Raw genomic sequence first — 17,661 nt, 5'->3', positions numbered from 1 at the left:
GGTTTAGCATGTTGGACAAGGTTACCTGGCTAGCTTTTTTTTACAAAGAAAAACCAAATTCTGATTAGTAATGCCAGACATGGTATTCAATTGAAATGGGGAAGGGATTTGGGGCCATCTTCATGCAGTTTTTAGCTCTGCCTCCCAACCATCCACCATTGGTGAATTGCTCAGGGACTCCTGAAATAATTCCCCTTCCCTCTTTTCTCCAACAGCTGTCTCTGAAGTGCCGAGCCCCTGAAGTGTCCCAGTACGTCTACCAAGTCTATGATGCCATTTTGAAAAACTGATCTCTCAAACCACCACTGCCAGCACCTCACCACATGGGAATGGGAGCGGGGCTAACTCCACATCTACTGCCACCGCCCATGTGTTGGTGTAGGCCAAGAACATTCCTTCCCTCGATCTGGGAAAAGCAGCTCTGTGTTGTGTCCGAGACCTCAGCTCCAGATGCTGAGGCTAAACCAAGGTAGCAAGTAGTGTCCACGTGCCGGTAACAGTAGGGGATGTTGCATTTGATACTTTTAGCATCTGTGAGAATTTTGTAACCACTCCGCATCAGCTGTTTTTGCAGTCCTGTGCCATGTCTGTCTCGTTTGTTCCTGTGGCTTCTTCATCTCGTGCCATTGCTTTGCATTTTCTAAACCACCGTTGGCCTCTGGTTAATATTTTGTAATATGCTTCTTCGTTTTAATAAATGCACACACACACACACATACACTCTGCCCAGCCAGAGGCATCTGAGAGAAAACACACACACTGCACTTTATTATTCTTTTGTATTTGCGTACTGCTGATTAATTTTTGTAATGAACCAGCTGTCTACAATAAGCAGGAATAAAGGAGGGGCATTGAAACAAGACTAGTTGTACAACTGTTGCAAGGAAACCAATGCTGGCTTATTGATTTAACCTTGGGAAATTCGATTACTTGGTACGAATTGTAGTTTATTATTATTTAAGGCCTCTCCTTACCTTCCCTCCCTGTAGACTGAAAATTCCACCATTTACTAAACCTAATCCTGTGGACACCTGAGGGTTTGTAGCTGAACAGACAATCTATTGCTGTTTGAACTCCCAGGGACAAAAATTGAGGGGCAATGCCTCTGCTGCCCCTGCACGCATCAGTGTGCATCACAGCTCCATATACTCTTTTCATGTGCTGCCGATTGAACAACGGGTTCTGATAGCTTTGTGCATGTGTAGTGTCTTTTTAAAAAAAAACATGGCAGCCAATACAGTGGCTTTCAGAAATAAAGAAGAATGGTAGAAAGCAAGGCTGGGAAAAGAAAAAAGGCAGCAGAAACGACTGTCTAGTTATCCTGACTGTGGACAGTTTAATCCAGTTACCATTTCCTCTTGACTTGGGTGTCAATCTCACTGGGCAAACTTCTACTGTCTCCTTTTTTGCTATCTCTGTAATGGAATCTCTCTGGAAACCTAAACAGTGGGGTTTTTTCCCTGCCACCACATAAATGTGCCAGGTTCAAGCTATACCCCAGTGTGTCTGAAATGGGCTCTTAGTTCCAACCATCCACACTCCACCAGAATATAACTTTTAGCAAGGATCTATGCCCTGCCACTTCTTCAAGGTTGAGGAACATGTTCTTTATGTTGAATCTGGTCTCACCGTTAGCCCCCTAACGTGTTCTGTCTAAGGAAAGATAAGATGGTCTTTTTTCTCCATATCAGCTGCCTCCTGGCTTGTCTGCCTTTTTTCTCCATATCAGCTGCCTCCTGGCTTGTCTGCCTTTTTTCTCCTGTGCCCCCATCTCCATTGCCCCCTTTCTTGTAGCTGGTTTATCTCCCACCCTAACTGAGAGATGTGGTGTCTGGGAGATCCTCTGAGCAAATTCTGCATTGCAGAAGTCCCAGTGGACTTCAGTTTCCTCCACCCACCTACCCCCACACAAGGAGCACACATAAACTTTCCAGTGGGCTGCTGCATTGCCTTTGAAACTAGAAACTATAGAACTAGGCCAAGATAATATTCAGTGGGCTTGGTAGAAAAGCCTCTTCTTATTTGGAACTTAAAGAATCACTCACCTGTGAACATAACAGGCAGATCACTAGAACTTGCTGTTTAAGTTGATCAAACTATGCCTGTCAAAACAGAATTATATATTTTCACTGGGCAAGTCCTCATCATCCTCGCTTAATGGCAATGATTCATGATGGTTTTGGCCAGTTTGTGGCATTTGTTTGCTGGTTTCTGGCAAAAAACTTCCATTCAAATTATCAACAACATTCACTTAATGGCTACTGCAAAAAAGGCCAGAACACTACTTCCAGTCACATGGGTGCCTTGACTTATGACGCAATGACCTACAACCATAATTCTGGGCTTAATTACAGTCGTATATCAAGGACTACCTATAATTCCGTCGTGCTTGCTTCATAACCACATGAGACCTGGGCTCTTTTTGGTCAGGTGTCTCAAACTGCATTTCCAAACTGTAATTTCTTCATGAACATCTTGTGGTTCACTGGCTAATCAAGAAGTCATGCTGGGTCATAAGTGTCTTCATTGGCTCTTTGCCTGCATTTTGAATCTCCTTTGGAAAGTCTAAAGGCTGTGATATGGACTAGCTGCATAGGCAAGCCAAATTCAGTACCCCTAGCCGACAGATCAATAGAACCTCAATAACCACTTTGTCATCTGTCTCTTAAAATTGGGAGTTCTTGAGGATCCTGCTTTTGGCTTAGCCTGATTCCCATAATAAAATAACTACAGATATGTTTGTGTTGTCATTGTACAACTGCCATATGCTATGCTTAGACGGTCCAGAAGGCATAATGGCATTGTGTAACTCAGGAATTAGAAGTTGCAGTGCTAGCTCAAGATAGCTAGTTTCATAGCAAAATGGCCAGTGACACTCTGAAGCTAGCAGAGTCCCAAGTCATGAAGATTTGTGCCTGGACCTCAAGGAAGTTGTCCCAGTGAGATACTCTACATGCAGGGCTGCATTTATTCTGGCTTACCAATTACTTCTTTATGTGCTAAATGAAGTCACAAAAGATCCTTTTTCTCCTAGTTTTAAAGGACTTCCTGTGAGCGCTCAATGCCAATTCCCATTGATGGGGTGGGGTAGAGGAAGGCACATACAGTAGTTATCTTTTTGTCAACATTTAGATCATGGTGTCAAACCTGATCACATCATGTGACGTATTGTGATGTATCGTTTTTGCCTTTGCGGAGCTGGGGTGGGCGTGGCCTACCTGTGACGCATCCGGCCTGCAGGCCGCCAGTTTGACACCCCTGATTTAGATAGTAAAAAGGATTGACCTAGAAACTTAGAACCATAGCATTTTTAAGATGTGTCTCTTGCAATTAGATGAGTGGAAGCTGTTTTACAAGAATAAATGCTTTGGAGCTCTTCCACCTCCAAATCAGTGATGTGAAACCACATTTCCAACATCAGCAGAGCTGGTGTCCAAAACCCCAAATGAAATAAAGGTAGCAGGGAAGGCCCCAAACCTGCCTGAAACTCCTTCTGCATCCATTTTTTTTTCCTGATGGACCTGGTGCTGTGTTCTTTTGACTGCATGCTGTGAGATGTGTCCAGAGGGGAGTAGATTTTTCTCCATCCATTCAAAACCAATTGAAATGGGGGTGGGAATGGGAATTGGATGATGGAACTGAGCTTTGCTTTGTATCAGCAATAAATGTAATTTACACAATTGGCCGTGTCTGATACTGTCTTCTGTCAGGAATGGCAACGGAAAGAACTAAGGAAGTGGGAGGCAAGACATTTGGTATGATTCCTACTTTTAGGCTGTAATAGAAGTCAAACTGCTGTTAAGTCTTCCAGTACAGCTGGAGCTTCTTAGTTACTGGGAGAGATCAGACACTTATTTTGTTTATTTCCAATCCATCCTCCAGGGTAAGACCTGAAAACCCCTTCTGGAGACAAGTTTGCATATAACACAAAACAATGAGAGTGAGATGAAAACCAAAGACTACAAAAGTTAAATACAGAAGTTTAAACCCATTCAAAGGCAATGACCTCTCTTCTGAACAAATCCTTGAGCAATGCAGTACTTCTTTAGAGGAAAGTTTAAATCAATAATACTTTTTCTGACCAGCTTTCCTTTTCACATGACTTATGCGGTGTGCTTGCTCTCCAGCTATATTAACCCATGGTTAATGAAGGGATGTGATATTTTACTGGCACCATGGATGTTCCACCTAACACAGAGGCCTTCTTTCTACAGCTAATCTCTTCCATGTGTGATGCGATGTTGTGCTCATTATACAGTATATATTTGTACTGTAAAGTTTCAATGGGATGCTCATTCCCCCCAAACTGGCTGGTGACAGGGGTAGGGGGTGAGGCAAAGTAAGGTTCAGTACTTGATTTTTGTCATTAGAATGGTATAGGAAGGTAACTGCTTCTGGTGGCTTTGCTTTGTTATGTTGGCTTGCTTTGGTTATGCAGAAATAGATGTTACAGTGAGTTTAGATGTTATGGTGTTACGATGTTTATAGTACTGTAACTTGAGAAAATACTGCATAGTTCTTTAATATATGATTACTGCAATAGAAACATTTTATGCAAAATATTGGATCTCAGGAGACAACATTGGGAAAATTACATATGTGATTAATGTGCTGCCCTAGTTAACTAATTATGTAAGGTCTAAAGGAGGCAGGTGGCGATGTAGCCAATTTATTAAATACACTGTATAAAGGTAGGACATGGGTATAGTCTATTACAAATGGATGGTGTATGTTCTCTATAAAATCTTAAGTATATCCACACAACAAATCTACGATTGGTTTTGTACAGGTCATGGCTACTCCCAATAAATCCTGGTATTGTAGTTTGATGAATGAGTTTTCTGTTGTTTGTTTTTTCCCCTTGCGGACATGGAATAACAAAAATGGCTTAAGCCTGAATGTGAATGAGTTTCCTGCATCCAAAAGGGCAGTTCAGAGCAAACAAAACAGCTTCGTATTTGAAAGCCAACTGGGAATTCTGAGAGCTGAGCCCAACATAGCTGATAAACATCAGATTAGGGAAGGCAATAATCAGAAATGCTGATGGGTGGTACCAGAGACACATACTAAAGACAAATCAAGGTTAATTCTTGTTGGGAGAGACAGCTCAACAATCCATGGGTGCTGAACCATGTAGGATTTAAAAGCTTTAAACCATCCTTGAATTGGACCCAGAAATCTATAGGTAATCATGAAATCTATCATGAAGTCATGAAGTAACCTCACATTGTAGGTATCATGCTACTAACCTGGTTCTTCCTGCCAGCAGTTGGGCCTTTGCATTTCCAAATCATATCCAAGAGCAGCCCTACAAAAAGTCCACTGCAGTCATCTAACCATGAGATGGCAAGGGCAAGACTCAATGTGGAAAGAGCATACTGATTCCCTGAGTTCCACAAGTGGCATGTTAGCCAAAATTCAGCATGTCCGACCACAGTTTTGACCTGTTTGAGTGGTACCTGCACCAGGAGGACCTCCACTTCATCCTCCTCCAAAACCTGGGATTTGTTCTTTCAGGCGAAATGCCATCATATGTAGAGAGACAACAGTGGAATCGGAATTAAGAATGAGTCAAATCAGCCAATTAGAAACAGCAACATTTTTTTTTGCAGGGATTTAAATTCCAATTAAATTGGAGCTCCTTGACACCTCCTAGTCCTCAACTTGCAACAGTTCATTTAGTGATCATTCAAAGTTATAACGGCAATGAAAAAAGTGACTTATGACCATTTTTCACACTTACAACCTTTGCATCATCCCCATGTTCACGTGATCAAAATTCAGATGCTTGGCAACTGGTTCATATTTATGATTGTTGCTGTTTTCCCAAGATCATGTGATCTCCTTTTGCGACCTTCTGACAAGCAAAGTCAATGGGGAAGCAAGATTCACTTAACAACCATATTACTAACTTATTGACTGCAGTGTTTCACTTAACAACTGTGGCAAGAAAGGTCGTAAAATGGGACAAAATTCAACAAATGTCTTACTTAACAACAGAAATGTTGGGCTCAATTGTAGTCATAAATCAAGGACTACCTCTATTGCATCAGGATTCCCTAACTTCTCCAACTTGGCCCACGATGGCTAAGTTTATGGTAAAAATCCATCATATGTATAGACCAGAGAGAAGTGGTGAAATACTATACAATCATTTTTTGAAACAAATTATAAGAAAAAGAGGTAAGGGAATATCCTGGCAGAGGATAAATTGGTACCTCTTATTTGGCAGTCCCCAATATCCTTTACCTGCACTGTGCTACTGCTGTCCCCCTCCCTTACTCACAAAATGCACCAGTAGTACAATTACAGAATTATAGAATAACAAGAGTTGGAAGGGATCTTAGAGGTTGTCTAATCCAACCTCCTGCTTAAGCCAGGGACCCAATACAATTTCCTGCCAAATTTGGACAAAAAGTGACAGTGCTTTGGATAAACTTAACACACTTACTGTAAATTGTGGCCACAACAAAAATCAACACAATAAACCCCTATACCCTGGAACAGGAACATCTGTATTATGTCTAAGAAACCTATAATTAAAGAGACATTTATTCAGATCCACTCACCATTTCTTGGCTATGTTAACCAAGTCTTAGTTTTCTTCTACACAAACATTCACGGTAAAGCTTGAAGGTTTAAAACCTTTTGCTGAAGATTACATATGTGCACAAATTCATCCCCAATGTTATTGTTGGCATTGTTTCCAGTTCATTTTCTTGTTTTTAATTCTGTATTTTTAGTTTTTGTCTTGATGTTTTGGTTGTTCAACAACCAACAAATACTTTAAGAGAAAGGCAAGGCCAGACAAGGTGGTGTCTCTGTGAACAGGTCCTATCGACACCCTGAAGTATTGCCTCTGATTTTATGTGACACATACTTTGGAAATGGCCTGTCAGATGCCCCAGGCTTCTGTCACCTCCTGCCCTGGTAGGTGGAAGATCTCGCCGGAAGAAAGAAAAAATGTAAGCAGCAGCTGTTGCTACAAAGGATTTCCTGTGGCACTGTCTCTGCTTTCCAGCTTTGTGCAATACAGTCGAAGTGCCTGGCTTCCAACAGTCGCTTTGTGATTTCCCACATCCTTATCTGGCTCCCCTAAAGGCTTTCATTCAAGAACCTGACATTTCTCCCTTTCTTGTCTCAGATCATCTTGTGATCCCATCCTTCTGGTTTACTGTCTTGTGCTGTTGACTTCAAATCAGCAGTTGTATCTATGCCGTCACTGAAGGTTGCTGAAGAATTAGACTTCTTTTCCCTTTATGGTTCCAGTGGGAAAACTGTGTGGGGCGGGGAGAAATCTCTCTCTCTCTCTCCCACTCACAGAGGCATACACATACACGCATATATACAATGTGATGGTCTACAAATGGCTTGCTTTTTTCCTAACCAATTCAGCTCCCTTTTTTAAAAAAAAAACAAAACAGCATTATGTTTCTAAACAAACGGTTGACATTTTATTCAACATCTGGTCTTTTTTATAATTTTATTTTTATTAGTGTATAATATAAAATACAAAAAAAAAAACAACCCAAAAGAAAATAGTGGGAAAGTAGGGGGGGGAGGGAAGGGAAAAGTGTAGGGCAAAAGAAAGAAAGAAAAGGTGTTGACTTCCAATTCCCTTTAGTGCAGTAAAAAAAGATAATAGCATCAAACCTCAATTTTTTACTTTTACATATTAATATAAACCAGCCATCTCTATAACAACAAACCTATCTAATCGGTAAAACCCAAAACCAAAGTTTCATTTTTTTCCACCTCAAGCATAAACTCCAGAAGCAGTTTCCAAGTAGAAACAAAATTGTGTTTTTTTTTCTTTAATCAAAGCAATCAATTTAACCATCTCTGCTAACTCCATCAACTTTTGCAGCCATTCATCCATTGTGGGAATCAAAGTGTCCTTCCAGCAATATTGTGTTTTTTACTATTCTGCCATGATAAGCAGATAGGAATTTTCAATCACACCTGTACACCATTTTTCCATGTCTGAGAGCTCTGTGGATTTCTTTGTTGTAATCCACCTAATGTTATATCCAATGGTTTTACAGTATATGCAGTACTGTTACATATACAGTGGCATATAAAGGTGTTCATGGTGAGAGAGGGGAATGCTAAAGTGGTGCAGTAGCACCTGGCTGACTTAGGATTCAGCTAAGGAACCTCAGGACTGATAAGTATGTAGCTTGAGACTAAAATATCCAGAGAAAGCAATGGCAAGCAAGATACCTAGGCGAGAAGGGCAGCATACAAGCAAAACAAACAAAAATGTCTATATTGTAGCTTGGAAAACTGTATGCTCATGTCATAGGAGTTGAACCTGACTTAAATGCATCCTGGCCTTTTTAAGAGTATCAGAGCGTTTTGGGGAGGACAACACAAAACACCAATTTTTGGCATTTTTATGTTGAATGTTAATAGTGCAATTTGGGTGGATATGAATAGATCTACAGAAAGTGCTGAGATCCATGAGCACTCAACCCTAGATGAAAATTTGTCTGAAACTTTCTCTTGAGGGACATACTTCGGACCACACTGGGAAGCTATATCTGGTTTGCATAATCTTTGGCCATCCCAAGAGAAAAAATGATGCTAACCTGGAACAAAGTAACCAGGTGAATATATATCACATCTGCAACACCGGTGGACTGATGGGCAGTCCTTCAAATGAAGGAAGCTACTTGCAGTAAGTTTATGGTGTTGTACACGAATCCTGGATGTCAGCAGAGACATACTGGTTTTGGGAAAGAACAATGTCTGCTGGAATCACAAAAGCCGGAGACAATTATTGTTAACTTCCAACTTCCTCTTTCACAGACCCCTATGAGATGGGCTTCAGAATGGTGTATTGGGGTGGTCTTCAATAGACAAACTAGAATCTAATTAAAGAAACAAGTGCTCAGACACATATGTCGGTTCTAGGGCCATGAATGCCATAATCTATATTTTGTCTACAGTATATCATGTGATTAATGTATAATAATGGAGACACTCCTTGCCAATTCAAGAAAACTTACTAGGGCTATAGGTAGTCCTTACTATTCATTTAGCAACCATTACAATGGCACTGAAAAAAAATTACTTACACCAATCTGCGCACTTACAACTATTGCAGCATCCCCAAGGTTACGTGCTCAAAATTTGGGCACTTGGCAACCAGTATGTGTTTGTGCAGTTGCAGTGTCCTAGAGTCATGTGGTTACTATTTATGACCTTCCCAGGCAGCTTCTGATAAGCAAAGTCAATGGGAAAGCCAGATTCATTTAACAACTGCAGTGATTCACTTAATAACTGTGGCGAAAAAGATCATAAAATGGGTGCAAATTACTTAACAACTGTCTTGTTTAGCAATGGAAATTCTGGTTCCACTTGTGGTTGTAAGTCAAAGACTACATGTATGTACACCGAGTGCATTTAACCAGATTAATGAAAGACGTAAGACACATTAACGGGGGTTCTCATTAACCTTGTTTATTTTTATACATGCTTGATTCAGTAATAATGTAATCCAAGTCCATTTGATTATTTATGGCCATATATATGTATTGCATGATCCAGAAAATGGTTTAATTTAGTATGTGAGTTAAATGTAATGTGCCAAAACAGCCAATCTAAAATTCCTTAGACATCTGGAGAGATAAAGGTGAACAACGAAGAGAAAAATGCCTTCTTATACTAAATATTGTTTGAATTCAGCATTGCCATGTGAAATTAACAGTGCAGATTTTGATTAAAAATGGGATGCACTTAATGGTTTGCATTTGTTTAATCATTTGAGGCTACTCCAAACATATGCTACTGTTCTGCTAAACACATAAAAAGACAAATTTGGACTGAGGGATGAAAAATCTCAAGGACTGGGAAATCATGATCCTCCAGCTCAGTTGATCTGCAATTCCCAGCATTCTTCACCAACAAGGATGCAAACTGTAGTTCTGGCATAACTGGAAGGCTACAAGTTTCTCATCCCTAAGGAGGGAAGAGTTTCTTACATTTCTGATTACAAAGAAACACTGAGCAGTTTCCTATTAGGTGTCATAATTTGAAGGGAAAGATTCCTGGGTGGCTCAAAGTAAAATAGCTGCTGGGTGGAAATGGGGTCAGGTTGGCTTTGGACTTAGCTTCTTGCCTCTGCCTCATTATTGAAGATCTTTAGGAAGCCAAAAGAGATCTTCCTGCAGGACCAGAGGCACCATTTTGGATGTCCATGCTAGCTTTATTGCATTGTTTTTCAAACATGGCAAGTTGAAGATGGATTTCAACTTCCAGAATTTCCCAGCCAGCATCAAATTGAAGGCCACACATCTTAAAGTTGCCAAGGTTAAGAAACACTGCATTAGAAGTACTTGAACAAAGATGTACAAAGTCCTTATTCCTATCTATGTTCAGTTTGATGACACTATAACAAGAGTACTACAGGTAATCCTCAACTTATATTCATTCAAAGTTTGACTCTGAAAAAGGTGGCTTACATACTTACCCCCACTGCAGAATCCCTACAGTCACATGATCAAAATTTGGCTACTTGGCAGCCAGCATGAATTTACAATGGTTCCAGCATCCCAGTGTCATATGACTACCTTTGCAACCTTCCCAACTGGCTTCTCACAAGCAAAGTCAATGGGGGAAGCTGGAACTAGTTAACTGCAGTAATTCACTTAATCGTGGCAAAAAAGGTCATAGAATTGTGTTTAACTCACATAACATCTGCCTTGCTTAGCAACATAAATTCTGGTCCCAATGATGGTTGTAAGTAAAGGTCTACCTATACGTATAATTCTGGGATCCTCGTTTCCAGAAGAATACTGAGGAGAGTGATAAATATGACACAGGGACTTAAAGGTATTTCCTGTAAGGATTGGCTGAAGGATCCAATCTGGGTCAGTCACCAGGACCAGAGGTTTAGTCTTCCCAGCTTTCGGACTCATGCTAAACAACTAAAAAAAACACACACAACAGGGACCATATAAACACCACCCACAGGATAGCCCAAAGCACACACTCTACTAGAGAGAAGTTCCCTGAGAATGGGCTCCAGCACAAATCCAAAAGCTTGGAAGACTAAGCCTCTGGTCCCCGTAACAAACCCAGATTGGATCCTGCAACATTATCCTGGGACACATATATTTGCCTTCATTCGTGACTGAAGGAATTTAGGATGAGCTATTCAAGTAAATAAAATGCTTGGGAAAGGTGGTCAGAAACAGGAAAAGAAATAGGATCAGAAACAATATGTACAAGCTACAGTTACCTGTAGTTCACTTAATATAAGGGAAAACTTCCTTATTGTAAGATCTATACAACAGTAAAGTACCTTACCAACTGAAAGGAAGGGTTCTTCTTCATCTCTGGAGATTTTTAAGTACAGACTTTTCAGTCATCTCTCATAGATTATTTAATTGGTTTTCTTGGACATAACAGAGGGGTGTAACACACGTGTCCCTTCCATTTCCATGATTCTCTACATCAGTTGTGATTTAATTAGCCAACCACAGGTAAGTAAGCAAGCCATGTTTTATCATTGGCATAGATGCTGCTAGTCTGCTATGGCATTCTCATTCCTATGCAGCCAGTTGCCTTTAAAAAGAGAGACCATTTTTTAACCCCTAAACTCAGCACTGTTTCCAATTCCCCAATGTAGCAGAAATCCCAGGAATATCCCTTCTGACGCCCATATCCTTTCTCATCACCTACCCTTTCCTTTCTCACGAGCTAGCAGCGAGACTACATGAGGCTATGGAGAGCCAATGTGGCGTAGCAGTTAAGGGATTGCGCAAGTACCACGAAGACAAACTCTCTTGGTCCAACCTACCTCTCAAGGTTGTTGTTGGGAGATAAGGTAAAAGTCGTTAGGGAAGCTACCTGGACCCCCCTTGAGAAAAGGGTAGGATTTAAATCTAACGAGGAAACGACGAAGTCTCTGGCAATTGGGTCAAGAGAGGCCCTGCCCATCCGAATCCGCGCGGTACGTTTCTGCCTCCTAAGGATTTCTCCAAACTCCCGGCGCGGTTCCGTTGCTTCCTCTCTTCCAAAGTTGGCTAGAACACGTCAGGCTTTGTGACCCAGTGGATCGCCAGCAGTCAGTAGCAGGAGATTTCCTACTCCCCCCCCCCTTTCCTTCCTTACATGCACACACACACACATACGGCGCTCTTCCCGGGAACACTTCTCTGCATTACCCAAGGAAGCGAGAAGAGGACATTCCATTTATATTTGTATACCCCGAAACGACGGGAGAAAGCCGTCCCTGGAATTGCAGAAGCAGCCGATCTGCCTCCACCCCAAGTCTCTTCTGCTCTCTTGCCTACAAGTAGCCGTAGGCTTCTCTTCCCCCCCACCCACCCCCCCGCGTCCGCGATCGCAGTTGTCTCCCCCCAGCCTCCCCCTTCTTCCAAGATCAGGGTGGGACTACTGAATGGAATATTTCCCCTTCTCTACAGCCAGCCGGCCCCCCCACGGATTTCAAGGATTTAGTATCCGTCACCAGAGACATTGCAGAGTGGGGGAAGAGTGTCCTTGGCGTGCTCATCACTGCAAGGTAAGGGATGTCCCGGGTGGCGGGAGGAGAGGAGAGAGAAAAGATGTTGAGAAAGAAGGGGACCTTTTCCCCCTTACGACAGTCAGGCTGATGGATGTGCAAGGAGAGAGGGAGCAGCTCAGGTGTCCCAGGTAACCTGCTGTAGGTGAAGGGGGGGTGGTGTTGGAATGCCAGTGAAAGGGCCAAGTTACAATTGCACCCCTGGAAGAATGAGGTTTGGGGTGGGGTGGCAGGGGTCCCGCGGACTCTTCCTAACAGCACCAGCATCCACGGGGTTCGTGGGGAAGAGCTGATTCCCCCTAGAGAAGCCAGGGACGAGGCTCAGCAATTGCTGATTGAGTCGCCTGGTGGCGGGAGGGGGGAAAGGAAGGCAGCGGACGATCCCGTGACAGTGACTCGGAATGCCACCAGAAGGAAACTCTCGCTGTCATTTTCTCCTGCTACTGCTTCTCCCTTCCAAATCTCCCAAAATGGTGTGGTTTTTTTGGGAGGGGGGAGGGAGGGCAGAATTGTGGCTTCTGCTGTAGTGTTAAAAAAAAGCATACTTTGCCATCAAGGAGGTGCTGAAGCCAGAGAGAAAGAGAGAGGGTAGGGGACGGGCTTGGGCCAACCGAGGAGGAATTCAGCTAGAGGGTACATTAAATCAAGCAAGGGGGGAAACATACCTTAAGGATCTTTAGAAAAATGCTTGGCTGCAGACTCAGGACTGCTGGTGGGAATGGAGCAGGTTCTTGCACTACTAGGCCAATGTTTTTCAATCTCAGGAACTTTAAGATGTGTGGACTTCAGCCCCCAGAATTCCCCCAGCCAGACAGGTTGAAGTCCGCACATCTTAAAGTTTTTGAGGTTCAGAAATACTGCACTAGGCCCGCTTGCTTCCCCTGATTTTTCACACCACAGGTGCTGTGGCTAAATTCCTTCCAGAGATACTAGTGGGCACTTTCAGTTACACCCAATAGGTCCTTCCTTCTGGATGTGCATCCCACAAGCGCCTCTTGTGTGTTTATATAAGTTTCTTCCTAATCCCTTCCCCTCCTCATTTTCTCATGCACCTTTTTGAGAATGGTTGAACATTTGGCTGTGGGGCAAAGATCAGGCAGTGGGAGTGTTAATTTGGCACCATTGTAACATCCCATTAGGTATGCTTGGGAAGATTTTCAACTGCATGCAGCTTAACTCAGTTATTGGAGTTATTAGGAGGTGCTTGCTCTCTGGTTTATGGCCTGGGTCAGATAGATGAATTAGTCTTCTATATAAATCCATTTCCAGACCTTTCAATTCCAGTTCCCCAGTCCTTTTGGGAGGGAAAAAATACTTCTAAGACAAAATGGAAATGCACATTTTGAAGCAAAATTCTACTGTGCAACAGCCCAACTTCATGAATCCATAATGACCATGTGCTCCAGTTTAACATCCACATTTACAGCTTGTGCATGCTACTAGCATATAACACAGCTGCCTCCGCTCAGCTGATGGATGTTGCTATCTCCATTTGTGGGAGCACATCTGCTTCTTGGGTGCATGGATGTGTCATTGCTCTCGGCTGCTCAGCATGCGCTTGCCTTGTGATCCTGGCATATGCTTCCCACAGATGTCACGTTCCTGCCATGCTAAGACAAACTGTGAAAAACTTTGGCTATTTCACACGTCCCACAGTAAGGTCAGGAGTCCAATCTGTTTTAGCTAGAACTGTGCTGCAAAGCAGAGTGCCTCTGAACTCCAAAGACAGGACATAAATGGGGGATACCCTTTCTCCCAATATTAAACATGTTTCTGGCATTTGAGACATGTGGCCTTTTGCATGGCAGAGAAGGGGGACTGGAATACAATACTGTTTTCCTATGAAAAAACACTCAAGATGTTTCTGGTAGGAGGAAAGAGTATGCTTTAGAGCAGATATGTGCAACCTAAAATTTTGGAAGCCACGTGCAGCTCCCCTCTGCCAAAAAAAGTTTGGGGATAGCCTTTAGGTACCTTTATTTGTTACCCAGTTACAATTTTAACATAGTAGAAAAAAGTTACGAATCTTTATAGTCAAACTCAACTCTTGGCAATTTGTTGAATAAGTTCACAAAGTTTTCCTGGCAGCTGTTTAAAAGTGGTGCCCTTGCTTTTCTCCAGGATATTTTTGTCAAGTTCCAGGTCTGGCCTACAGCCTTGTATTTCCTGATGGTGTCCTGTCCATTGCTAATGAGGTCTAACTCTGCTTAGTTTTCTTTTTAAAAAAACAAAACACCCACCAACCAGATAAGCTATCCCAGAGCATGGAAAGGGACAGAATTTTTTTATTAGAGCATTTTCGCTATGTAAGAAAAAAAAAATCTCCAAAGATATAGCTTAGTGTTTCTCAACCTTGGCAACTTTAAGAAGTTTGGACTTCAACTCCCAGAAGTCCTCAGCCAGCCTAGGTGGGGCATTCTGGTTCGACAGTTCTGGCTAGGGCATTCAGGGAGTTGAAGTCTGTACATCTTAAAGTTGCCAAGGTTGAGAAACAACAATATAGATGATAAAGCGAGAGCATTTATATCTTATTTGTAGCATAAAACAGATTTGTATGATCTGAAGTCTTAGAGCCATAGGCAGCCTCCAAATTCCTTGGCCCCCAAGATACCTTTAATATGTAGGAGCATATTAAACATAACTCTAAGGTGATTATATTAACTCTGCAAAATTAAAATTAAACCTAAAGGTGAATGAAACATAACTCTAAGGTGATTATATTAACTCTGCAAAATTAAAATTAAACCTAAAGATGAATGAAACAAAAATATTTATGTTCTTAGCCATGATTTTTGGAAGAATTGGGAAAAACTGTGCATTCCTGCAATAAAGATTTCTCATGATGTGCAGACTGCAACTTCAAGATCTCACCACAAAAAAAGGGAGAAAAAAGAATGAACAGTAGTGTTTAAACAAAGTACAATTTCAACAATGTATCCCTGGTTGGCCTGATGGAAAGGAAAAAATTCTCTATTTTTTTTCCTCTAGGTTCTATAATGTCTCCACACTCTTTCTATTAATTTGGAAGCCATGTTGCAAGGATAGTTGACCCTTTGTTTAACAATTTGGAGGGGGTGGGAGCTGGTCCAATTGTCAGGAGTTATGATTAGAGGAGACTTGAGGGTCAAACATCAACTGTAGGAGGAGGCTACATGCAGCCCTGGAACTTCCAAGTTTATTATGTACGTATTGATCAGCAAATTTGTTTTGTAGCAGAATCTTGCTAGGAAATTAGCAGTTTTATTCAAGCTCCTTGGCTCCCAGAAACAACATCTTGCTGTGATTGTCAAATGAGCTGTTTTCTGATAAAATATTTTGCATGTGGGTTGACAAGTATTTTTGCAGAGTCAGCTAAGAGAGGGTCCAATGATTCTCATACATTGGATTATTTTCAACATACAGTATGATTCCTAAGCATATGGTATTCCTTGGGGTGGACTAGCTTGCCATCCATTCTTTAGATCCATGCCTAATAAGGGTGACATCATTGTGTAAGCCGGAGTAGTGAGAATTAACTTAGAAGAGAACAGTAATGCAGCACTGAGAGAGAGCAGGGTATTTCCTTGTTTAAAGGAAACAACAGTTATATATATATATCTGAAGAGGGAAAGGTTCTAGGAAAGATAATGGCTAATCAACTTCAAGAGGAAGTATGTAGACCAGCATTTCTCAATCTTGGTGACTTTAAAATGTGTAGATTTTGACTCCTAGAATTCCCCTGGCTGGGGAATTCTGGAAGTAGAAGTCCACTCATCTTAAACTTGCCATACACACTGCAGATTTTTAGTGCAACTTGGGGAAGCTACATTATATTTCCTGTTCTTCAGCTATTACCTTGGCTTTCCAGAGATTTGAGGGCAAAAAATAAAGTGCTAGTTATTACTTTTAAAACCCTAGGAGCTTAGGCGTAGCTTACCTAAGAAAATGTTCTAGTTCAGGGCTTTTCAACCTTTTCACCCATTGTACCACTCTTAGGATATGGCAATATCCGAGTACCACCAGTCGCCTAGCAAGTTGTCAAAAACTTGACCAAAAAAAAAAAAAAGGAAAAAAGTGATAAAGTACAGGTAGTCCTTGCCTTACAACCAGGACTTTTTTTCCTCATAGAATGCCCAGAACCTTTTTTGGATGGAACCTTGTAGGGTAGGCAAGGCAGGTTGTATGACGTGTGTGAGTTCCGGCACCATTTTTTTTTTTTAAAGCACTGCTTACAACAGTTTGCTTAGTGACTGTTCGAAGTTACAATGGCACTGAAAAAAGTGCCCCCCAAGCCACAGCCGAGCAAGACACCTGCCTGCCTGCCCAGTGGCGCTCTTCCTCCTGTCCAAGGTTTTCATTGTTGTGAGCATTTCTGTTGAGGATTGGCAGCGGGTGTGGGGTGGGGGGTGTTTGGTTTTTATTTCCCCCTGTCTGCTGGGTGGTTGCAGCAGGTTTTGGTCACTTCACATGACCCTGGGACACTGTGATGGTCATAAATATGAATCAGTTGCCAAGCATCTGAATGTAAATCACAAGACCCTGGAGATGCCGCAACATTCCAGCTGATTAGCGCTTCTTCTGGGCTCAGCAGAAGCACCAGGGTCAGTGCCGAGCTCCAGCTGGAGCCTGACGCTGATCCTGGCGCTTCCGCTGAGCCCTGACAGCCCTGCAGCTCCAGCCATCTCTCGCTCAGGCTTGTGCGGTGCTGCCACCGGTTCAGTTCATTCCCCTCCCCCGCTACCACTTTTCTAGGATGGTCGCGTACCACCTGCCAGGTGCCAATGTACCACAGGTGGTACCTGTACCACTGGTTGAAAAGCCCTGCTCTAGTTTACATGATCCCCATGCGCGGGAACATTGCCAAAAGAAATTCTTCAGGTGTGACCAGGTCATCCCATCGATTTGAGATGAGGACTTCTCAGTCCCTGGTTTGTAAAAGACATGCTTGATAGATAGCAAATGTCTGTCTTCTTTAGATGCCTTCAAGAGCCCCACAGGCACCCATCGTTTTGTCTAGATTTTGTCATCTTTAGTCCTTTTAATATGGTGTTTACACAAATTTTATTCTATTTGGCTTTGTTTTTAAATGGTTTAAAAATTAATGTAAACTAACCTGAACTATTTCGGAAGGGCAGGATGGAAATGAAAAA

The 17,661-nt window shown here is 42.1% G+C and overlaps 1 protein-coding gene across 2 annotated transcripts in view; it reads left to right on the top strand.

The window, feature by feature from the left end:
- AP2B1 (adaptor related protein complex 2 subunit beta 1) overlaps positions 1–715 on the top strand; it is a 64,123-nt gene extending 63,408 nt beyond the window's left edge. For both annotated transcript variants that reach the window (XM_015817605.1, XM_015817606.1), the window contains one exon: positions 216–715. In XM_015817605.1, coding sequence (XP_015673091.1) covers positions 216–290 — 75 coding nt within the window. In that variant the 3' untranslated portion in view covers positions 291–715. The remainder of the gene's footprint in view (positions 1–215) is intronic.
- The last annotated feature ends 16,946 nt before the right edge of the window (positions 716–17,661 follow it).

This window comes from Protobothrops mucrosquamatus, unplaced genomic scaffold (genome assembly GCF_001527695.2).
Source record: "Protobothrops mucrosquamatus isolate PMUCROS unplaced genomic scaffold, P.Mucros_1.0 scaffold607, whole genome shotgun sequence".
Taxonomy (NCBI): domain Eukaryota; kingdom Metazoa; phylum Chordata; class Lepidosauria; order Squamata; family Viperidae; genus Protobothrops; species Protobothrops mucrosquamatus.
Note: the sequence above shows the minus strand (reverse complement) of the source record. Positions and strands in the feature narration are given on the sequence as shown.